Raw genomic sequence first — 17,287 nt, forward strand, 5'->3', positions numbered from 1 at the left:
AGATAGACCAAACTGCAAAACACCACATGTTTCAGGGAAGAACTGTGAGGAGATGGCATCCCTTTTGGGAGATGGCTTCCAAGAGTATGTCCCCTATGAGAGTCCCTAACCCAGCTCAGTTGCATGACAAAAGCAATCAGCCATATTAATCATTAACATCCAAGCCTGAGAGTGACATGTTTGTCACTGTTTCATATATTTCCTGTTCCTCCATTTCTAAAGGAGGCAATGAAGTCTGTTGGTTACAGAAAAGGTCAAGAAAAGCATTGAGTTGCTGGCTGATCTGCTTGAATGTGACCAAGCAAGTCACTATATTTCCTTGTACCTCAGTCAACCCACCTGTGATACAGGGGTAAAAACAGGATCTTGGTGATAACCAGATACTACATCTGAGCTATTCTTTATAAATAAACTAGTACTCCGTTAGTTCCTTGGATCCCTACTGCATCAAAACAATATGGATTTATTATTTGTTCAAGCTCCAATTATATACACTCAGTGTTTTCTGTTTAGGGCTGGTAGCTTCAAAGAATCCCACATTCCCTCACCCCTTTCTCTCCATGTACTGAATAAATTAATTTGTGTCCCTTATCTCAGAAATCAGTGCCAGCTTGGCACCACCTCCTTTGGATCAGAACCTGTCTGTGACTGAGAGATTATGTCAAGTACAGTCCTGCTTGCAGAAGGAATCTGAGAGCGCGCACTCACTTGTCATGTACAACTTCATCCAGCACTATAAGACCCTTCTGTTGGCTTGTGGCATCTCCCTGGAAGGAAGTTTCGAGGACCCAAAGGTTTCAGAAATTAAATTTTCTTAATTCATTTAAAACTTCCATTCATTATTTAAACCAGTGAGTCTGGGTAGCTTTTAATGTTAATACTCTCCTCAAGTCATTTGTTTTTTATTTAGTGTTGACAGAAATGTTTGTTTTCAAAGTTTTTAATGATGTTATTTACAGCTAAAGTAATAGAAGTCCACATTAATATTTTACATTTACTTCTTACGATTTTTTTGAAGTTTCTCAGCGTCTGCAATAGACACAGAAAGGGCTCAGTGGTAAGTATGTCACCCGGGGAGATTTGACTTCAAATCTTCATTAGGTCACATATGGAAGATGAGTTTGGGTCTCATACAGGTCTTAATGGTAATGCCAGCATTCCAGAACTCCTATTCCATTGGCACAAGAGGCCTGGGATGGAATGGCAGAAGAGGGACCTAGGCTCTCGCTAGTACCACCAGTCTCTCATTTCCAGAAGAACTACATTCACACTTAAGTTTGAGAGGAGGAGAGGGTTCCACTGGTTGGAAATCAAGGAAAATGTTTGAAAGAGTTAAAAACTAACCTCGCCCTGGTTAGTAAAAAGCGCTATCACTTTTAAGTGTGTGTGTGTTTGGGGAGGGGGATGTCGTTGGTGATGACTTTCAAAGTTCACATCACAGTGTGACAGATAATGGAAAAAAAGAGTAAAAGAATTTTTAACCAAATTAAAAATATTGGAACAGGAAAACTTTTCTTAAACTTTTATAAGCTGAGTACAATGTAAGGGATTAACATGCTCATCAAAGACCTGAAACAAAGACAAGGAGAATAGAACATGTTTGGGATCCAGTGTGTCTCAACAGAAACGCTTTGTTAGCCACTACCTTGATTTCATGTCTCCAGGGGCCTTCCAGGTGTTTTTTAAACATTACTTTTTCACAAAATATGAAGTTCTAAAATTTTCAGAAGCGGTTGAGGGGCCTTTCTCAGCTGCTACACTAGATTCTCTTAAAAACCTTTTGTAGCTTGATCTTCATCGTTGCTGAGCACACTCTGCTCCTATTGAAGCCATCTCTTAGCACCTCTGAAAATTAGCCTATTGATTCAAATACTTGGAAATACTGTGGGGAGAATTCTAAGCTTTCTATCGCTTAGACACTGAAATCTCTGGAACACAGCTCTCCTGTGAGAGAGCATGCTTCAGAACAGCCCACAGGTCTTCCTATTTCTATAGTATGGCTTAAGGTGCAGTTTCTTTTGAACCAAAAAGGTATTGATGCATATAAAATAGACTGGATAAAACAAAGACAGTGGTTGGTGCTTTAGGTTCCCAACCCATGTAGGTATCTAGTATAAATGCAACAGGTGTACTTACAGAAATACCCACACTTATCGTGTGGCTGAAGGCATTTGTGTATAGGCTTCATGGTTCACTACTAACCCAAGTCATTCAGGTCTGAACTATAACTTCTTCACATGGCCTCTGCGTATTCCTACTTGTGGGATCAAGGCACCTGAGACACAAACTTCCAGCGCCTCCTGGAAAGCAGTGTCCATTGGGGCCACCTGCCCCTCCCCATCCTGGAGGGTTCTGAGGGTATGAAAGGAGAAGTGGCCCCAGCCACCCTTCTGTTCCTTTCTAACTGCCCCAAGTGCAGTGAGCTTACAGCACACTGCATCCTCTATACTGTCCTCATAGTTTTTTCTTCTTTTTTCTTCACTTTTTGAGGAAGATTTTGTTTATAGTTAGTCAGATTTTTCTTTTAAAAGACCTGAGGAGATGTTGGTCCAGCATGGTCTTTGATTGGATCTGCAGGAGTAGAAGGGCTGCCTCACATTCCCCTACAAACCGGGAGGCTCCTCAGGCCCAGATAACTAAGTTGGCACCGCAAAAATTTAGCATCAGCTTCAAAGACTGTGCCCCAGGAGCAAGTTTGCCCACCTTAGCCTACCTTGGATTCGGGGCTGCAAAACGTGGATCTGGATCTTCAAGCCTATAATGCATCTCGGGCTGCAAAATCCAATAGCTGGCAGCCCAGAGTACATTTTGGGCTGCAAAATCTGGATCTGAATCTGGAAGCCTAGCATGTATCTGGGGCTGCAAAACCTGGATCCGGCAGTGTGGGGCTGGGAGCTGCAACACCCAGATCCATAGCATATTACTGATCTATATATATAAGTAAAAGCTGTGTATGGATCTGTGGCTGATAGGTATGACTTTGGATTCAAGATCAGAGCCTGAATTCAGATCAACAGTCAAACATGAAGGATTGTCAAACAGAGTTGCCAAAAAGGGATCCAATTGCCTGGGATCCACCCAGTAAGAGCATCTGACTATTGAGAGTCACTTGTCTAGTGGTTCAGTACCACTGAGGCCCCTGATCCACCTAGGTCAGTGGTGTCTGGTATTACATTTCCAACAGCATGATCTTTGCAGAGCTGCTTTCCTTACTGACTCTGTGCCCAACATACTGGTGTAAGCAAGTAGATCAATGTGGAGGTTTTCATCACACTAGAAAGGGGTAGTACAAGCTTCTGATCGGATGTGGAATTATTCTAACTCACCTACTTAATCAAGAAAGCTGATACTTTGCAGATGTTTGAAGTTAATACTAATGTTAAGAATTTTTGGTCTAATTCCCAATTAATATTTTTGTTGAAGTATTATAATCAATAAAAAGATTTTCAGGATAGGTTTGTCTCCATTTTAGGTAGCATGCTGGCTGCTGGATCCTGGCTCTAAGGAGCGTACCCTTCACAACATGGTAACCAACTTTCTCCCTCACGAACTGCCCTTGCTTGAAGGGATGGGAACTGGTCAAGGAGTTCAGAGCCTGGGACTTAGTGCCAATGCTGATTACTCTGGCCGGTACCGAGCAGCCATAGAATCTGTGCTCATCTTCAACACCATGAACCAACTCAATTCCTTGTTGCAGAAGGAAAATCTAACAGGTAAAGAGGACCTGGAGGTAATCCCATGAACAGACATGTTGAGACCTTTTCAGTATGTATACATATGTGTGCACGAAACTATTTTGAGTCCCTGGTATATGGGCCTGCAGGCTCAGTGGCTTTGCACTGAAATTTGCACTGGGGGGTTGTCTAACTTGGCAGCACAACATTAATAATTCTCTGGTTAAAGTAAAAGAAAGGTATATGTATATATGTTGTAAGTAAATCTTGTTGTTACTGAGCCCTGTAGCCAGTTTCCTTTTAATTGTGGCACATTATACATGTGAATAGTCTTAGTATTTCTATAACACCCATCACCATAATACAGTAAAAGCAGTGTTATCTGGCATGTTGGGGAATTGGTGGGGGGGAGGGTGCTGGTAAGTCAAAAATTCCGGTTAACTAAGAGGGAGGGAATTAGGGTGCGGGACGGGGCTCGGGGCAGGGGGTGAGGTGTGGGAGGGGTTTCAGGGTGCTGGATCCAGGCAGTGCTCACCTGGGGTGGCTCCCTGCAAGCGGTGACGTGTCCCTGCTGCTCCTAGGTGGAGGCACAACCAGGTGGCTCTGTGCGCTGCCTCTGCCACAGGCGCTGCCCCCACATCTCCCATTAGCTGCAGGGTGAGGGCAGTGCACGGTGCCCCTGTGGCCATTCCTCCACCTAGGAGCAGCAGAGACATATCACTGCTTCCGGGGAGCCACACAGTGCCAGATAGGGAGCCTGCCGACCCCGCACCAACCGGACTTTCAATGAAGATCAGAAATGCCAGTTTATAGAGCTCTCCGACTGGTAAAGTGCCAGATAACACAGCTTTTACTGTATCTAATATAAGGAAAATAATTGGGCTTTGAAATCTTTGTTCTGAGAAATAAACATGTTTTGTGTTAAGGAGCTTAGGAAGTTCTGTGTTTTGGTTTTATTTTATTTTATTTTTCTGGAAAGTGTACTGTTCCTTAATACAAGTCTCTATAACATGCCCTGATTTAAGGCTCTCCATCTTCCAACTTCATTGCACTCCATCGCAAACATCTCCGTATAATGTGCTGCATATGTGATTCGCAAAAATGGTCATAAATGTTGAGACAAGGTGGCTGAGTTGAAGTATCTTTCTATTGGAGCAAATTTTGTTGGTGAGAGCGACAAGCTTTTGAGCTTACACAAAGCTCTTCTTAGGTAGACCTTCTTGAGCCAGACCTGAAGAAGAGCCCTATGTGCACTCAAAGCTTGTCTTGTTTACTAACAGAAGTTGGTCAAATGGAATGTATTATCTCACCCACCTTAGCTTTCTAATATCCTGGGGCCAACGCAGCTACAACAACACTGCATACATAAATATTGTTGTCATCCTGGGATTAGAAATTTACAATGAGCATGAGCACCCTTCTGAGTTTATAAATCTAGTTGATTTGGTATTTGCCAAATCCAGCTGAAATGGACCTGCCATTGATGTTATAAACTCATTTCTTGGCTTTTCTACATATTTCAGATGTTTTCCATAAAGTGGAGATGCCCACCCAATACTGCTTGGCCCTGCTGGAACTGAATGGAATAGGTTTTAGCACAACAGAGTGCGAGACCCAAAAACATGTCATGCAAGCTAAACTGAATGAGATTGAGGCCCAGGCTTATCAGATGGCAGGCCACAGCTTCTCTTTGACCAGCCCTGATGACATTGCAGAGGTATTTCAAGGAGTTGGGTAGGGTGATTGCATATGAGGGCTGTCAGATTAAATTCTCCTATGTTTGGGTAAAAACCTTGGTGGGTGGAGTGTGTGTATGATGATGAGGGAATTGCACTTTAAGGAAAGACAGAAACCAAGTTTAATTCTGATCTAAGTTGGTTTTCCTTTTCAGCCATCATAGGCCCCAGTCCTGCAAGGTGCTGAGCACTTCCTGCATGGTACTCACCTCCCAGTGACTTCAGTGGAAGGTGAGGGTTTGCAGCAGGGCTTTGGAGCGGAGCCCTGCTCCGGAGCAGTGGAGCTGCAGGTTTTTGCCTGGAGCTGGAGCGGAGCCGGAGCACAGCTCCAAAGCCCTGCTTTGCAGAATCAGATCTTTAATTTGTAAAGATGCTGTCTGCAGCCTATGATGTATGGGGTGTGCCACCTGTCAAATTGCTGCCAGAATGTTTTGGGCTAATACTGTGAGACTAGAGGCTTGTCTACAATCTGGCTTCCTGTGTGGGTACTTAGTCCACACTAAAATTGCCTTTTGGATTAAGGTAAACTGCACAAAGGCACTCCTAGGCCTTGTCTACACTACGAGAGTAGTTCGATTTTACTTAAATCGAATATTTGGAATCGATATTGCAAAGTCGAACGTGTGTGTCCACACTAAGGACAGCAATTCGACTTTGTGAGTCCACACTAACGGGGAAAGCGTCGACATTGGAAGCGGTGCACTGAGGGCAGCTATCCCACAGTTCCCGGAGTCCCCGCCGCCCATTGGAATTCTGGGTGGAGCCGCAAATGCCTTCTGGGTAAAAAAAAAAAAAGGGGCCAGGGTGCTTTTGGGTAACTGTCGTCATCCGTCCATCACTCCCGCCCTCCCTCCCTCCCTGAAAGCGCCGGCGGGAAATCATTTCGCGCACTTTTCCAGTCATTGACAGCGCGGACGCCACAGCACTGTGAGCATGGAGCCCGCTGCAACCATCGCTGCAGTTGTGGCCGCTCTCAACGCCTCGCAGCTTATCATACAGGTTGCCCTGAGGCAGATGCAGAAAAGTCAGGCGAGGAGGCTACGTCAACGCGGTGATGGCCTGAAGTCTGAGAGTAGCACAGACCTCTCAGAAAGCAGGGGACCCAGCGCCGAGGACATCACGGTGGCAATGGGTCATGTTGATGCTGTGAAACGGCGATTCTGGGCACGGGAAACAAGCACTGAGTGGTGGGACCGCATAGTGCTGCAGGTCTGGGATGAATCACAGTGGCTGCGAAACTTCCGCATGCGGAAGGGAACTTTCCTTGAACTTTGTGAGTTGCTGTCCCCTGCCCTGAAGCGCAATGACACCCGGATGCGAGCAGCCCTGACTGTCCAGAAGCGAGTGGCCATAGCCCTCTGGAAGCTTGCAACGCCTGACAGCTACCGGTCAGTTGCGAGCCAGTTTGGGGTGGGCAAATCTACCGTGGGGGTTGTTGTGATGCAAGTAGCCAAGGCAATCGTTGATGTACTGCTGCCAAAGGTAGTGACCCTGGGAAACTTGGAGGCGATCATAGATGGCTTCGCAGCGATGGGATTCCCAAACTGCGGTGGGGCCATAGATGGAACTCACATCCCTATCCTGGCACCGGACCACCAGGCCAGCCAGTACATTAACAGAAAGGGCTACTTTTCCATGGTGCTGCAAGCACTGGTGGACCACAGGGGACGTTTTACCAACATCAATGTCGGATGGCCGGGCAAGGTTCATGACGCTCGTGTTTTCAGGAACTCTGGTCTGTTTAGACGGCTGCAGCAAGGTATTTACTTCCCGGACCACAAAATAACTGTTGGGGATGTGGAGATGCCTATAGTGATCCTCGGGGACCCAGCCTACCCGCTAATGCCCTGGCTCATGAAGCCCTATACAGGTGCCCTGGACACTGAAAAAGAACTCTTCAACTACCGGCTGAGCAAGTGCAGAATGGTGGTGGAGTGTGCTTTTGGACGTCTCAAGGGGAGATGGAGAAGCTTGCTGACTCGCTGTGATCTCAGCGAAACCAATATCCCCATTGTTATAGCAGCTTGCTGTGTGCTCCACAATCTCTGTGAGAGCAAGGGGGAGACCTTTATGGCGGGGTGGGAGGTTGAGGAAATTAGCCTGGCTGCTGATTACTCACAGCCAGACAGCCGGGCGATTAGAAGAGACCAGCGGGAAGCGCTGTGCATCCGGGAGGCTTTGAAAGCAAAGTTCCTGAGTGAGCAGGGTAACCTGTGACTTTCTAATTTTGTGTACAGAGAAGCCTTCACCCCACTTCCAACACACGTTTCAAAATAAAAATAGTTCTACTTTGTTAAAGCACACCGTTTTCTTTAATACTGTTTTCGCGGGAATTTTTTAAAACTGGGACGCAGACTGTGGTGCGGAGCGGGTGTAGTGTAGTCGCGCGAATGCAGCTTCTAAACTCAAGGACTGACAGGCTCCGCTGCGGTGGGATGGTTCTTTCAACGGAGCCTGTCACCCCTCCTGATACGGACTGTGTGTATGGGGGGTCTATGTGAGTTTGTGGCAGGGGGGGGACGGTTACAGATCCCCTGCTGTGTGGCTCTGTGATCCTGCCTAAGGACCGCCGCTTAAGATCTCTAACTGCCCTCCCCTGACACAAAGTCACAGAGCAACCCACCCCCCACCACATAACATGAAAAGAACCTCCCAGACTAACCAGGGTAAGTAGTCACTGCATCACTGCACTATGTATGTGCCCTGCTGCTGTGCCTGCCCCCGACTATGTACCCTGCCAAAGGTGACTGTCCTGTCCAATTACCAACCCCCTTTCCCCCCCCCTCCAAAAGAACATGATGGAAACAGTAGTTAACAGAAACATATTTTTTATTATCAACTACACATGGGACTGGGAAGTGAAACTTGGACGGGGGCTTGTGTCAGGCGGGAAGGAAAGAACTTGTCAAACTTTGGGGAATGAGAGCCTTCTGCTGCTCGAGCTCTCTGCAGGGGTGGAGTGAGAGTTAGCAGGGACTCTGCCGCCTCTCCTTCTGTGCACTTTGGGTGAAGGGAGTATGGGACTTGGTGGCGGGGGAGGGTGGTTAGAGATGGACTGCAGCGGGGCTCTGTCCTCCTGCCTCCGTTCCTGCAGAACATCCACAAGGCGCCGGAGCGTGTCCGTTTGCTCCCTCAGTAGTCCAAGCAGGGTTTGAGTCGCCTGCTGGTCTTCCTGACGCCACCTCTCCTCCCGATCCATGTTGGCTTGGTGCATTTGGGACAAGTTCTCCCGCCACTGGGTCTGCTGTGCTGCCTGGGCTCGGGAGCAGGCTATAAGCTCTGAGAACATGTCCTCCCGTGTCCTCTTCTTCTTATGCCTAATCCTCCCTAGCCTCTGGGAGTGTGATGACAGGCTAGGTTGTGAGACAGTCGCAGATGGGGCTGTGGGAATGGGAAAAAGGGAGTGAATTCCTCAGAAAGATAAATGTAGTTGTGAACAAAGAACATAGTCTTTCTCTGTGAACAGGACCATGCACAGCACCTATCACATGCGCACTCAGCACAAGGTCGAATTCTCGGCCTTCGCATTCAGTGTCTGGGGTTTTGCAGAGCACTTTTGAGAACCCTGTCAGGACAACGGAATTGCTCTTGCACGCAGACATGGTAAGCCGTAGATTCGTGGCAGCTTAAAACTTTAATATTAGCAATGGCCTCATTTCACATTGAAATCAATGTCGGTCCCTGCTGCCAGCAATCCGGCAAGCAGGAAGTCTGCTCCTGTCCCACACCCTCGCGGCTGTCCCCGGGAACGATCCCTTTCGGCTGACCCTCTCCCGCCTCCACCGCGTGGCTGCAAACCAGCGGTTACAGTTCTGTAAAGGAACGGTAAAGCAGTCCCAACACTAACATTCCCCTACCTCATTCAAAGCAGGTCATCATGAGCGACATCACCCTCATGAGGATCTCTGAGAGCGACAGACAGAGAATGCTCCGGGAAAGCCTTCAAAGACCAGGGCCGTATGCCGCCATGCTGTGCCAAGCAATGATTCCGGAGTACTTGCTAGTCTCGTGGCGCGGCAACGTGTCCTACTACGGAGGACCCAATAAGGCCGCTCTCCCCAAGAACCTAATGCAGCGGATTTCAAATTACCTGCAGGAGAGCTTCCTTGAGATGTCCCAGGAGGATTTCTGCTCCATCCCCGGACATATAGACCGCATCTTACTGTAGCTGCAGTAGCAGGGACTAAACAGTAGAGCGGCTTGGGCAGGACAATCATGCAAAACCGGACATTGCTAGATTTTTTTCAAATAGTTGCACTGCCCATGACTGAACCGTTAAGTTAATCAAACTAATCATGAGAAACCCATTTTTTAAATTGTTAATAATCATGTTCTGTTACAAATAAATGTTTAGATGTTTACAACACTTACTGGATGATCCTTCACCAGATTCTGTGTCCGGGGTAACGGCTGGGGAGGGTTGGTAGGGGATCTCTGTAAGGGTGATGAAGAGATCCTGGCTGTCGGGGAAATCAGCGTTGTGAGCGCTGTCGACTGCCTCGTCCTCCTCATCTCCTTCCTCATCTTCCCCGTCCGCTAACATGTCCGAGGATCCGGCCGTGGACACTATCCCATCCTCAGAGTCCACAGTCAGTGGTGGGGTAGTGGTGGCGGCCGCACCGAGGATGGAATGCAGTGCCTCGTAGAAACGGGATGTCTGGGGATGGGATCCGGAGCGTCCGTTTGCCTCTTTGGTCTTCTGGTAGCCTTGCCTCAGCTCCTTGATTTTCACGCGGCACTGCGTTACATCCCGGCTGTATCCTCTCTCTGCCATGTCTTTAGAGATCTTCTCATAGATCTTTGCATTCCGTCTTTTGGATCGCAGCTCGGAAAGCACGGACTCATCGCCCCACACAGCGATGAGATCCAAGACTTCCCGATCAGTCCATGCTGGGGCCCTCTTTCTATTCTGAGATTGCACTGCCATCAGTGCTGGAGAGCTCTGCATCGTTGCCAGTGCTGCTGAGCTCGCCACGATGTCCAGACAGGAAATGAGATTCAAACTGGCCAGACAGGAAAAGGAATTCAAATTCAAATTTTCCCGGGGCTTTTCCTGTGTGGCAGTTCAGAACATCCGAGCTCTTACTGCTGTCCAGAGCGTCAACAGAGTGGTGCACTGTGGGATAGCTCCTGGAGCTATTAGCGTCGATTTCCATCCACACCTAGCCTAATTCGACATGGCCATGTCGAATTTAGCGCTACTCCCCTCGTCGGGGAGGAGTACAGAAGTCGAATTAAAGAGACCTCTATGTCGAACTAAATACCTTCGCGGTGTGGACGGGTGCAGGGTTAATTCGATGTAACGGCGCTAACTTCGACATAAACGCCTAGTGTAGACCAGGCCCTAGTGCAGAATAAGACTGTCCACGTGGGGAGCTAGTGTGGAATAGCTATTGCACTTTAAAGTCACAATATACCTTATTTTGCAGTAGCTTCCCCATGTAGACAAGTCCTAGAGCTACTTCATTACTTCATTAATATTGCCTGATTTAAAGACACATTGATGTTTGTATGCATGAGCTGTGACATCGCATGGTCTGACTGGTATATGAACGGATTTGTGTTGACCAGTTACTCCTGCCCTCGACATTTCAGGCACAAACAAATGGAAATTTAAAAAGTTTTGAAACAAATGCGTTAAGCTTGTCAGAACCTGTAAACTCATTCATACAAATGAATCCTTCCAAAAAGACTCAAGGAAATAAGTTATTGATAAATTTGCATATATATAATACTTTTCATCCAAATGGATGCTTTCTACATGTGCTGTGTGTGCTGATTACAGCAATAAATTGGAATTACCTTGCCATCTCCTTTCGACCAGGACTAATTTTAACATTGCAAACCTTTAAGAAGTTTCAAACAGCTGCCATTTAAAAAAATGCAACAAAAATATTTCTTTCTTTCCTGCAAATATGGAATTTGCCCACAGAATAATACTGGTCTGAAACCAGTCCTGAACTAGTGATTAACGTAAAGTCCAATATTTTGTGACCAATCAGAGCTAAGAAATAAAATTAATTTTATTCATACTACTGTGAAATGTAGTATGTACAGAATGATAATGATTTGATGCAAAGCTTTAGCACTCATTTGAGATGATCCATATAATTCTGTTGTGGCGTCACCACTCGAGTCATAGTTTAAGGCTAGAAGGGATCATCATATCTTCTGGTCTGACCCTCATGTATTTCACAGGCCACCATCACCAACCAGCCACCTGTACACTAAACCCAAAAACTGGACTTAGACAAAAATATTACAGCCCTCAGGAGACTCAGCTATTTTGTGTCACAGGCAGAAAACAGGAGGAACTGAGGTGCACCAATGTCTGAGGTCCCTGCAAGTAGGGAATTGGTTGAGAGATACCCAAGGCGATCCTGGCAAATGACCCACACCCACACTGCAGAAGAAAGGGGAAACCTCCCAAGGTCACTGCCAGTCTGACCCAGAGGGAAAATTCCTTCCTGACCAACATATGGCAATCAGGTAGAGCCTGAGCATGTGAGCAAGAATCACCCAGCCAAAGATCTGAGAGAAAATTCTCTGTACCACATCAGATCACTGGTTTGGCCCACCCCACTCTGTGTCCCATCTCCAGCCATGGCCATCTCTGATGCTTCAGAAGGAGACACAAACAAATAAAAACTAAACCCAGAAATACGATCATTCTAATCTCATGCCAGTAAAACCTTTATGCTATACAAATGTGTGTGAAAATTACTTCCATTCATGCCTGCCAGCTCCAGAATGAAATGCAGCAGCTGTTAAATAGTGCAAAATATTACACAACAATTTAGGACAAGAATTGTGTATTATTAGTATTACTATTTATCATTCTGTTACCATAATGCCTGGGTAGCTAATGAAAAATAATTACTTCATCATGGCTAGTTTTTTAACTGATGGAAATTTTTGGTAGAAAAACTCAATATTCAAACTATTTGAAGCTATTCTGTAAATGGTAGTTGCCACCACATCCTTCAGTGCATTTTGTTCTGCAGTCTCTTCTTTGCTAACATTTTTTCTTTTCCCCTTCCTTTCTCCCACTCCTCCCACCCCCCCGCCATCTCCTCCTGAGGCCTTTCCATCTCATTTGACATCTTAACTTTTATTTTCATTACAGCCGGCCATTAAGAAGCAAGGATGCATGTAACATCGCTTTATAGCAGTCAATTACCTTATCTAGAAACAGAGCTCCCAAACTTTCAGGATTAGAAAATGAGATTTTAGACTACATTTTGTAGTTAATTAAAATAAGGAGGAACAGCTGAGGGTAACACAGTTCTTTAATCAGCTTTTTAATTACCTGGAGCATTAGTGCTGTGCTTTGGTTAGACTATAGGCTATTTTAATGCTCAGAGTCATTTACTGTTTTCTTCTGGAATGAAAATATAGATACTTACTGAAATGCTGGCCTCTTTTAGGTCTTGTTTTTGGAGCTGAAGTTGCCACCAAATGGAGACATGAAAATACAAGGGAACAAGAAAACTCTGGGTTATACCAGAAGAGCTACTGCTAATGGAAACAGGGTCAGGTTGGGCAAGCAGTTCAGTACGACCAAGGTACAGTTGAAGCCTAGTTCTCATCTGAAAAATGACTATCAAAAGAATTCCTTGTTACTTCACAGATCTGCTCCCTGTATGTATGAGAGTCAGATATGCTGACTCTGATGAAAATAAATTATTCCTACCTTCTGCTTCTGTTAGCACTAGAGAACCTATTCAGCTCTTGGGATGTGGGCTGGATCCTGTTCTGCCTTCTACATCAACAGAGTTTTAACCAAGTGCCACTCTTCTTCCTTCAGTTACAGCTGTGCCTTAGGAAGAGACAAGGTGTAAGCAAGGACATAACTCTAAAACAGCAGATTTGGATGCATTTAAGTTCGAGCTAAATATGGTGTGCAGCTGTCATAACTATAAAGGGAAGGGTAACAGCTGTCCTGTGTACAGTACTATAAAATCCCTCCTGGCCAGAGACTCCAAAATCCTTTTCCCTGTAAAGGGTTAAGAAGCTCAGGTAACCTGGCTGGCATCTGACCTAAAGGACCAATAAGGGGACAAGATACTTTCAAATCTTGGGGGGGAGAAGGCTTTTGTTTGTGTTCTTTGTTTGGGAGTGCGTTTGCTCTCCGGACTGAGAGGGACCAGACATCAATCCAGGTTCTCCACATCTTTCTAAACAAGTCTCTCCTATTTCAAACTTGTAAGTAAATAGCCAGGCAAGGCGTGTTAGTTTTCCTTTGTTTTCTCAACTTGTAAATGTACCTTTTACTAGAGTGTTTATCTTTGTTTGCTGTACTTTGAACCTAAGACTAGAGTGGAGTCCTCTGAGCTCTTTAAGTTTGATTACCCTGTAAGGTTAATTTCCATACTGATTTTACAGAGATGATTTTTACCTTTTTCTTTAATTAAAAGCCTTCTTTTTAAGAACCTGATTGATTTTTCCTTGTTTTAGATCCAAGGGGGTTGGATCTGTATTCACCAGGGAATTGGTGAAAGATTTCTCAAGACTTCCCAGGGAGGGAATGGTGGCAGCGGAACCAGAGCTAAGCTGGTAGTTAAGCTTAGAAGTTTCATGCAGGCCCCCGCATTTGCACCCTGAAGTTCAAAGTGGGGATCCAGCCCTGACAGCAGCATTTACTGTAAGCCAGAAATAGCACAGATTGAGGTTTAGATCCCAGGTTAAATGTATAGGGCTAACGGTTGGAGAATCTCCATCAACGAGTCAGTTGTTCGTCTTATTGAAAGGCGCTCAGATACAATGGTAATAAATGCAGTATAAATACCGAAGTAGATACATAGAAAAAATATGGTTTAAGTGTAAATGGAGGAGATTTGCTTTGGTGTCTCATACAAGTTCCTGTGTGGCAGACCATAGCTGATGAATTTTCCCTGTGACCATTCCTGTGTTCTGTGCTTCACAGAATTAACTTTCAGAAGCACAAACTTGTTGGGGTTTTGAAATTTAATATATTGGTAGCACGTATAAGATCTAAGACCAACAACAGGACTGTCAGTTGTTAACTGTTGTGGAACACAGTGCTCATCCTGATTGCCTGGAGCTAATTACTGCTTTTATTGGACAAAACATATTAGCAGATTTTTGTGTTCCTTATTTTCAGGACTCATTAATTTGTGTTGTTCTCCCAATATCCCTTTGCTCCAATGTGATAAGTGTGTTGACAAGCAAATACGGATCCCAGGAAACCTTCCAGCAGTGAGGAGATGAGGATGTTAGTAGATTTTGCTTGATGTTCAGCACAGGTGTGGCACAGCAGAGGCAACAAAGGGGTGAAGGGCAGAAATTAAGTGAGAATACACAACATGGGTTGACTAACTTTTATGGTGCTGAGTGCTGTACGGAACTGCTAGGAGCTCAGGGGCTGTACTCGTATATAAATGTGCATTATTATTATGCCACCTTTTTTGCTTTTGCTTGTACCTACCTTGATCCATAAGTAGAAATTGCTGTTTGACTTCAACTGCAAGGTTTTAATTGTTAGTGGTCCACTTTGTCCCAGGACGAGTGTGATCAAGGTCCTTGTTTGGGCACTCCTAATGTATAGATAGAAAAGGCACAATGGTGTAAGATCAGGAAGGAGGAGAGTTCATGCTGGGAGAGAGGAGACAACACAGGGATCGTGCAAGTGATAATTTCATGTGGCTTATTTGATGAAGCAAGTATCGGGGGTAGCCATGTTAGTCTGTATCCACAAAAACAACAAGGAGTCCGGTGGCACCTTAAAGACTAACAGATTTATTTGGGCATAAGCTTTCGTGGGTAAAAAACCCACTACTTCAGATGCATGAAGCAGACTCTAAAAACTTTATTTAGGACTCAAGACACAAGATAATTCTAATAATTGTTTCTCTGGCTGCATGTTATTACAGCAGCTATGTATCATGGCATTCTTGCTGCCCATACAGCAAATGTAAGCGGAGCTAATGCTCACATAATATTGAGATGTGACTAGAAAAATTGAAGACTACTGTAAGTATATCACTCCCTGTAGATTAGGATTTATCTTCTCTGCAGAACTGAAGAAACTCTTTTTGTAGAACTTGTAAGACATCTAATATCCTGCTGTTACCTTTGTAGGATGTTTTGGAAAAATTAAAGGCCTTACACCCATTACCGGGCCTGATTCTAGAATGGAGGAGGATCACCAATGCAATGACCAAAGTGGTGTTTCCACTGCAGAGGGAGAAACGTTTGAATCCTGCACTGGGGATGGAGAGGATCTATCCTATATCTCAGACTCACACTGCTACAGGTAGTAAGATGTTTATGAAATCTTTTCTGATCACAGAGTGTGGCAACCTCTGTGGGTGAAGAGGAAGAGCTCAGTATGTTCAATATCTAACTTTCCAACCAAACTAATGACGACTGTTTTAAATACAGAAGAGTGCTAATTTGTATTAAGATTAGAGTCTTTAAAATCCTGTGTAGCTTTACACTCTTCCAGCAGTATTACTAGAATGTTGTGAGTGTGTGAACATATAAGTTTCTGGTGTATCCCCACAGATAGTTGCAGCATTTAGTGGGGTCTTCAGTGTTTAAAACATTTCTGGGGCACCTTCCATATGAGGATCTCAAGCTACTTCAAAAACGTTAATTAAATTAGCCATCCTCCTTCCCTAGAGTATTATCCCAACTTTACAGGTATGGAAATTGAGGCACAAAGCAGGGATGTCAATTATCTAAGGTCCCACAGAGTGAATGGCAGAGCTGGGAAGAGAAGTCATGAATGTTGACTCCCAGATGTTGCACTTTACCCACAGAACTGTTTGGTTTTATTAAATATCATCTTTGACTATCATGGATGAGCTGACATTCTTTGTTGCATGTGGTTATGTACTTGCTTTTTCCTTTTCTTATGGGTGGATGTAGTCCTGACTGAGTTTATATAGTAATGCCATAAATATAACATATATAATATGGATCTCCTGAGTAGGTCCTTCTCTCCACAAGTGGTCATTCCACTCAAGAGCTGGTAAACGTGATCTTCCAGAGGTGGTGGACTCCCCAGGCATCCTGTTTGTATACAGACTGAACTGGAAGTGTCAACAGTTTTGCTCAATTTGCGGTCTTGCCAAAGGCTCATTGTCCAATGCCTTTCTGCTTCCATGGACGGGGGTGCTTCTATACGCTTTTCCACCAATACCCCTGGTGCACAAGGTCCTCTTGAAGGTCAAGAGAGACAAGGTGAGAATCATCATAGTGACTCCGGCATGGCCACGCCATCATTGGTTTGGCACACTTATGGATCTCTCCATAGCAGCCCTGCTGGAACTCCCGCTCCGGTCGGACTTATTCTCGCAGAATCAGGGCCATCTGATCCACCCGAACCTAATGTCCTTTCATCTGACAGCATGGCTTCTGTGTGGCTGAATGCAGAGGAATGGGCATGCTTGGCGCAGATCCAGTGTATCCTGCTGGGTAGCAGGAAGCCCTCCACCAGGGCAACCTACCTGGCCAAGTGAAAACGTTTTCCCTGTTGGGCCTCAGGCCGGGGAGTTTCCCCCTCCAGGTCTTCGCTGCAATCCATCTGGGACTACCTGCTTCACCTCAAACTCCAAGGTCTGGCCCTTTCATCAATTAAGGTGCACTTGGCATCTATCTCAGTCTTCCATCTTCTGATCCAGGGCAAATCGGTCTTCTCTCACAAAATGATGCTCAGGTTTCTGAAAGGCTTGGAGAGGCCCTTACCCTCAAGTCTGTGACCCAGTCCCTCTATGGGACTTAAATCTGGTTCTCTCTCAGCTCACGGGTCCCCCCTTTGAGCCATTGGCATCCTGCTCCTTGCTGCTCCTCTTGTGGAAGATCGCCTTCTTGGTAGTGATTACCTCGGCCCAACGGGTCTATCGTGACTGC

The 17,287-nt window shown here is 45.4% G+C and overlaps 1 protein-coding gene across 1 annotated transcript in view; it reads left to right on the forward strand.

Moving 5' to 3' along the window:
- POLQ (DNA polymerase theta) overlaps nucleotides 1-17,287 on the forward strand; it is a 138,089-nt gene that overhangs the window by 90,528 nt on the left and 30,274 nt on the right. Inside the window, 5 exon segments of the mRNA XM_034788349.1 lie at nucleotides 598-794; nucleotides 3,473-3,713; nucleotides 5,198-5,391; nucleotides 12,838-12,975; nucleotides 15,512-15,686. Of these exon segments, the coding sequence (XP_034644240.1) occupies nucleotides 598-794; nucleotides 3,473-3,713; nucleotides 5,198-5,391; nucleotides 12,838-12,975; nucleotides 15,512-15,686 (945 nt within the window).

The sequence above is a fragment of the Trachemys scripta genome, chromosome 1 (assembly GCF_013100865.1).
Source record: "Trachemys scripta elegans isolate TJP31775 chromosome 1, CAS_Tse_1.0, whole genome shotgun sequence".
Classification (NCBI taxonomy): domain Eukaryota; kingdom Metazoa; phylum Chordata; order Testudines; family Emydidae; genus Trachemys; species Trachemys scripta.